Raw genomic sequence first — 6,006 nt, forward strand, 5'->3', positions numbered from 1 at the left:
TCCATCCGTCCATCCCTGTCCATCCATCCATCCATCCATCCATCCATCCATCCATCCATCCATCCATCCATCCATCCATCCATCCATCCATCCATCCAGCCTCAAAGCCATTTCTCCAGTTTACTTTTCCTTCCATCCTGTCTTCATTCCTTCCTTTGCACACCGTCAGCCTCCACGCACACATCTGCCCATGGCAATTGTCCTGACCCTCCTCTGTCCCCACCTGAGCTTGTCCCCGGCCTCTTTGGACCTGTAGATGTCACAGGTGTGCAGGGGACCGTTGTGGTTGGCCGCTTGGCACAGCGCCTTGTGGAACTGGAACTGGAGGATGAAGCTCACGAAGTACCTGCCGAGAAAGCCCAGAAAGGTCAAAACTGGGGACAGAAGGAAGCAAATCCCAGAGCTCAACCCACCATTTGTAGTGCCAAGTTGGGAGATCTCCATGTCTGGAGCAGGAGCAGCCCACAGAGGTGATCCCAAACCCACTGCAACCCAAATCCTTGTGAACACTTCCCCTACCTGATGTAAGGAGTGTTCCCTGGGATGTGGTACTTTGCTCCAGGGTCAAAGTTGCTTTCATTCCTTGGAACTGGAGCACATATACCCTGGTATTTGGTTCTGTGGTCAACAGAGAACAACATTAGCATGGGAATAACAAGGGGTCAGGAGAATTGAGTCAAGGAATGGGGAGGAATGACACAGTGCTGAAGAAATCTGCACAATTAGAGCATGATTTTATATATTTCTGCCCATCCATCCATCCATCCATCCATCCATCCATCCGTCCGTCCGTCCGTCCGTCCGTCCGTCCGTCCATCCATCCATCCATCCATCCGCCCATCCATCCACCCTACCCACCCACCCATCTATCCATTGTTCTCCCATCTTCTCCATGGCTCTTTTCCCCTTTTTCTGTCCTTTCCTCCTTCCTGCCTTCCTTCCTTGCACATCCCCAGCTTCCACACCACCTCCCCCAGCCTCCCCCATCCACTCTTGGTGACTGTCCCCTACCTCAGGTGCCACCAGTCGTAGTTGTAACGGCTTGGGGGCGTGCGGCCACTGAACACGTTCCAGCGCCACTGGTCGATGAGGTAGCCAAAGGGCAGGAAGGCAATCTTCTCCAGGGCCATCTTCAGCAGGTAGTTGATATCACTCTCTGCATGAAACAGATCTTGAATAAGGCTGGGATGGAGTCTGCATAGACAGCACTACAAGATTTTAGTGGGTAAGAGAGTGGGCAGACGTGGCAGAGAAATGTGTGATCTTGCTCCTAGAGATGTCTGTGTAGGACACAGGAGGTTTGTGTAGGACACAGGAGGTTTGTGTASCCACAGCTACTKCCTGGGGCAATACGGACCTTTTAGTGAGTGGGGACAATGACAGTGACCAGTGTGGGGTAAGAGGGGAAAGCAGGGCTGCGTGGTCACCCCAGAAAGTGCCATATTGGGCTGTAAGACCAGGTTGGGGGTACCAAAAGGGTGACCCAAAAGGTGGATGGTGGAGGGTCTTTCCTGGGTTACTTGGCCTTAGCCCAGCTCTCAGAGTGACTGTGGTCAGTGGGAAGGTCTGTGGTCAGTGGAAAGGTCTGTGGTCAGTGGGAAGGTCTGTGGTCAGTGTAAATCTTCACAATTCCACCCTGGGGCCACACATTGAGGGAGTTTGATCTGCAGTCACAGCACTGCAAAGGCTCTGAAGGTTTAGACCCAGAACCAGAGTCAGCTCTARGACAGCCACCACTACACCGTGAGCAGCACGGGGGATGCTGACATCCACTTTCCCCCACAAAAAAAAACCTGGGGAAGGAAGTTTGGAGAAAGATCTGCTGGAGCGCCAGCTGAAGCTCTGGGGTCAGAGAGGGGTTGGCAGCACTGCCCTGAGGGGMATTTGGCTACCATCACTATGGTGGCCTGGCTGCCAAGGGCTGGCAAGCCAGGCAGCGATGGCTTGAGGCAGGGACCATCTGCTTGGTGGTGTTTGTGCAGCGCCAGCCCAACGCTCTTGGCTGCTGCCACGTCTTTCTCATCATAAAATGTATTTAATGACGCGGCAGGAGGATCCCAGCACTGTCCCCTCTGTGCCAGCAGCCGCCCGGGGCAGCTTTGGCAACGCTCAGATTCCTCTGCTGCCATCTGCTCTGACGTGTCACCGAGGGACACTGCGGGGGGATGTGGCTCTGGCCAAGCTGGGCAGTGACAATTCCTGCCCTACCGTGGTGACACAACGTCCGCCCACTGCTCTGGTGACCACTGGGTGCCACCTCCACGGTGCCACRCCGGGAGCCCCACTGGTGGATGYTTCTTGGTGAGAGAGGGASGAATGCTGCWAAGGTCAAAGCCAGTCAAGCACAARGGWRCTGTTTTCAGCTTTGGGCTCTGGTGGTGAAGGGAAAAGCACAGACAAGCTCTGGAGAGCGTCCTCCTGCCTCAGGGGTGAGGAGGATGGAGCCGAGGAGGGCTCGGTGTGGACCCATGGGGACAAAATGAGTCCTGCCTGAACCCATGGAGACAAGAAGGGGTTTGTGCTTGGACCCATGGAGATGAGAAGGGGTTGTGCTTGGGCCCATGGAGATGAGAAGGGGTTGTGTTTGGACCCATGGAGATGAGAAGGGGCTGTGTTTGGACCCATGGAGATGAGAAGGGCTTGTGCTTGGACCCATGGAGATGAGAAGGGGCTGTGTTTGGACCCATGGAGATGAGAAGGGGTTGTGTTTGGACCCATGGAGATGAGAAGGAGTTGTGCTCAGACCCATGTAGATGACAAGGGGTTGTGTTTGGACCCATGGAGATAAAAAGGGGCTGTGCTTGGACCCATGGAGATGACAAGAGGTTGTGTCATTTCCCAACTGCAGCCCCTCCTGGCACGTGCCAAACCCTTCCCAGCACCACGGGCAGTGCCAGAGCCCCCCAGGTCGCCCACCAGCCCAGGCTGGCTGCCATACCTTCATCCTCAGTGGCATTGCTGAGGAGACCGATCTCCTTGAGGTGGCTGGGGGTGGAGACCGAGAGGGACAGGACATCGCCGATGGCCTCGTGGAAGCCTGGGTTGGCCCCGCCGCGGAAGGACACGGGCTGGTCCTTGTACTGCAGGTAGTACTGGATGTGGCCCATCTCGTGGTGCACCGTGAACAGCTGCTCCATGGTCACTGTGGTGCACTGCTTGATCCTGGAGCGGGGTAAAAAACAGTGGAAATGGTGAAAAGAGAACTGAGAGAGGGATCCCAGCTGCCTGTGCCACCCTCTGGATGGCACCCACTGCCCCAGAGAGGGTGGTGACACCCCATGGGGTAAGAGGGGAGGGCAGGGCTGCTTGGTCACTCCAGAAAGTGCCATATTGGGCTGCACGGCCAGGCCGGGGGTACCCAAAAGAGTGACCCAAAAGAGTGACCCAAAAGGGTGACCCAAAAGGGTGACCCAAAAGGTTGATCCTAAAGGGTGACCCAAAAGGGTGACCCAAAAGGGTAATCCTAAAGCGTGACCCTAAAGGGTGACCCTAAAGGATGACACCAAAGGGTGACTCAAAAGGGTGATCCTAAAGGATGACGCTAAAGGGTGATCCTAAAGGATGACGCTAAAGGGTGATCCTTATTTGTGACCCAAAAGGGTGATCCTAAAGGGTAACCCAAAACAGTGACCCTAAAGGGTGACCCAAAAGGGTGATCCAAAAGGGTGATCCTAAAGCGTGATCCTAAAGGGTGACCCAAAACAGTGACCCTAAAGGGTGATCCCAAAGGGTGACCCAAAAGGGTGATCCTAAAGGGTGATCCTAAAGGGTGATCCAAAAGGGTGATCCAAAAGGGTGATCCTTATTTTTGACCCAAAAGGGTGACCCAAAAGCATGTCCCTAAAGGGTAACCCTAAAAGGTGACCCAAAAGGGTGACCCAAAAGGGGGATGGTGGAGGGTTTTTCCCTGGGTCCCTGTGTGTCCCCACAGACCTGAAGTCCTTGCGGTTGTAGAAATCCCAGGCCGAGGCGTGGCACACCACCTCCCGCCCGTCCGTCGGCTTCTCCAGCATGGACTTCTCCCAGAATTCACGGGGCATCTCCAGAAGCCCCAGGGAGGTAAAGAATTCCTCTGAGACCCGGAACATCTTGGTGGCGTTCCAGCCCTGGTGGGCAGCAGGCAGTGGGTTAGGGCTGAGGAAGGAGCTGCCCCTGCCCTGGGCATTGCCTCCAGTGCCCCCCAACACCGTGAGCTGCTCTGAGGGACTGAGATCCTGCCCCTCTCACCACGATGGACAGGCCCAGCCCCACAATTGGTGTGAACATCCCTAAAAAAGCACCAAGCAATGGTGCTGGATCTCAGCAGGAGAAGGGAGCAGGGCTGAGACCCAACAAGTGCTTGGAGCTGTGTGATGGTGTGAGCCTGGCACCAGTCCCGGTGCACTGCCCACTTTGTCCACCTGCTGCCTCTTTGGTCATTGCCAGAGACAGAGTGAGATCATTTCTTTGTCCCTTCCCCTCCCAGAAATGGATTTTCTGTTGTGTTCTGTGCAAATATGAGAAATGACTCCCATGGGATAAACCTCATGGACCAGCTCGGGAAACACCCCCCGTTTTCTCCCCCTGGTGCCCCCAGTGAGTCCCTCAGCCCATCACCTGCTGCACCATGGTGCTCGTGACATCCAGGTTGGGCTTCTCAGGGTAGGGGATCATCAGGTCGTAGATGTTGTTCCACTGCTGAGCCCACATGTTCCCTGAGAAGAGAACGCAGCTGGAGCACAGCTGATGGCTTCGAGGACACACACGGTGACAAACGGGACCTGTGACCTCGCCAGCACCCCTGGGCACACGCTGGGGGAGTGTCACCTCTTACCCAGGAGGTGGGCAGGGATGGGACCCTTGAGGTTGATGTATTTGGGCCCATAGCGCTCGTAGAGCTTCCTCCGGACRAAGGCGTGCAGGTTGAGGTAGAGCGGCTCCAGTTGCTTGTAGATGTCCTCCAGGTCCTTCTCGAAGTTTTCTGAGTCATACCAGGAGCGCCAGTAGCTGCCTGTGTCATCAAATCCTACCAGGGATATCAGGGAAACCTCAGGCTCCAGACCCCAGAAGATTTCCCCACCACCCATCCCCAAAAGGTGCCACCACCCCAAAACGTGCCAGCAGTAGGATTTTCAACCCCTTCCCCAAAGTTGGGGAAATAGGAATTGGATGCTCTGCTGCATGTGGGGTGGGGACAGCAATGTCTCCATCCCAAATTCCTCCCCTGACCCCTGACCAGCCCTGGTTGGGGATCCCCCTGTCCGTACCATCACTGGAATACGCCTCGTTGCTCAGCTCCACGAACTCCTGGTATTTGGGGCGCAGCGGGTTCCCCGCGGCGTTGTGCCACCCCTCCCAGGCGTACAGCAGCTTCTTGTAGCTRCGGGAGGTGGCCATGATGTCCGAGAGGTCTGGGACAAAGGGGACAAGCAGGACATGAGAAAGGGGACACATGCCACGGTTCCTCAGCGATGTCATTGTCACCACACCGAAGCCGGCCACCCACCCTCACCCTGGGACAATCCTGGTGATGGTGAGAGGGACGTGCCAACCCCAGCTGAGTGAGGACATGGGGACCAGGACAAAGGCTCTGGGGCGCTCAGGAGCTGGCAGGATCAGGGGACAGGGACATACCTGGCTCCAGGTCCCAGCAGGTGCTGTTGGGCAGGCACACCTTGGCYGTGGAGTAGATTTTGTCCATGTCGCTCAGGATGGTGTTGTACTGTGGGAAAGGAAAAGGTGTTGGCACTGTAAAGGGACAGGGACAGCCCTTCAGGATGGATTGACAGGCTCCCAGCTCTGGGGTGTGTGTGTGTGTGACTGGAGGGATGTGGGGAAGGATTGGTGTGAGTTTATATGGTGTGTTTATATTTGTTTTTTGTGAGATGAGGGCGTTTCCATGCAAGGGTTTTACACTAAGTTTTTGGTGTGATGAGGGTGTTTCCACTCCAGGGTTTTGCCCCCATGACTTGGTGGGAGCAGGGACAGACAGACCCCTTTGGGACAGGCAGACCCCTTTGGGACAGA

At 55.7% G+C, this 6,006-nt stretch overlaps 1 protein-coding gene across 1 annotated transcript in view; it reads right to left on the reverse strand.

The window, feature by feature from the left end:
* ACE (angiotensin I converting enzyme) overlaps positions 1-6,006 on the reverse strand; it is a 20,966-nt gene that overhangs the window by 9,104 nt on the left and 5,856 nt on the right. Inside the window, exons 3-11 of the mRNA XM_057381177.1 lie at positions 5,614-5,701; positions 5,247-5,390; positions 4,814-5,005; positions 4,597-4,694; positions 3,934-4,106; positions 2,939-3,162; positions 1,012-1,156; positions 520-618; positions 183-346 (exon numbers count right to left, since the gene is read on the reverse strand). Of these exons, the coding sequence (XP_057237160.1) occupies positions 183-346; positions 520-618; positions 1,012-1,156; positions 2,939-3,162; positions 3,934-4,106; positions 4,597-4,694; positions 4,814-5,005; positions 5,247-5,390; positions 5,614-5,701 (1,327 nt within the window). The remainder of the gene's footprint in view (positions 1-182; positions 347-519; positions 619-1,011; positions 1,157-2,938; positions 3,163-3,933; positions 4,107-4,596; positions 4,695-4,813; positions 5,006-5,246; positions 5,391-5,613; positions 5,702-6,006) is intronic.

The sequence above is a fragment of the Malurus melanocephalus genome, unplaced genomic scaffold, assembly GCF_030028575.1.
Source record: "Malurus melanocephalus ecotype Western Australia unplaced genomic scaffold, MMel_1.1 scaffold_496, whole genome shotgun sequence".
Lineage (NCBI taxonomy): Eukaryota > Metazoa > Chordata > Aves > Passeriformes > Maluridae > Malurus > Malurus melanocephalus.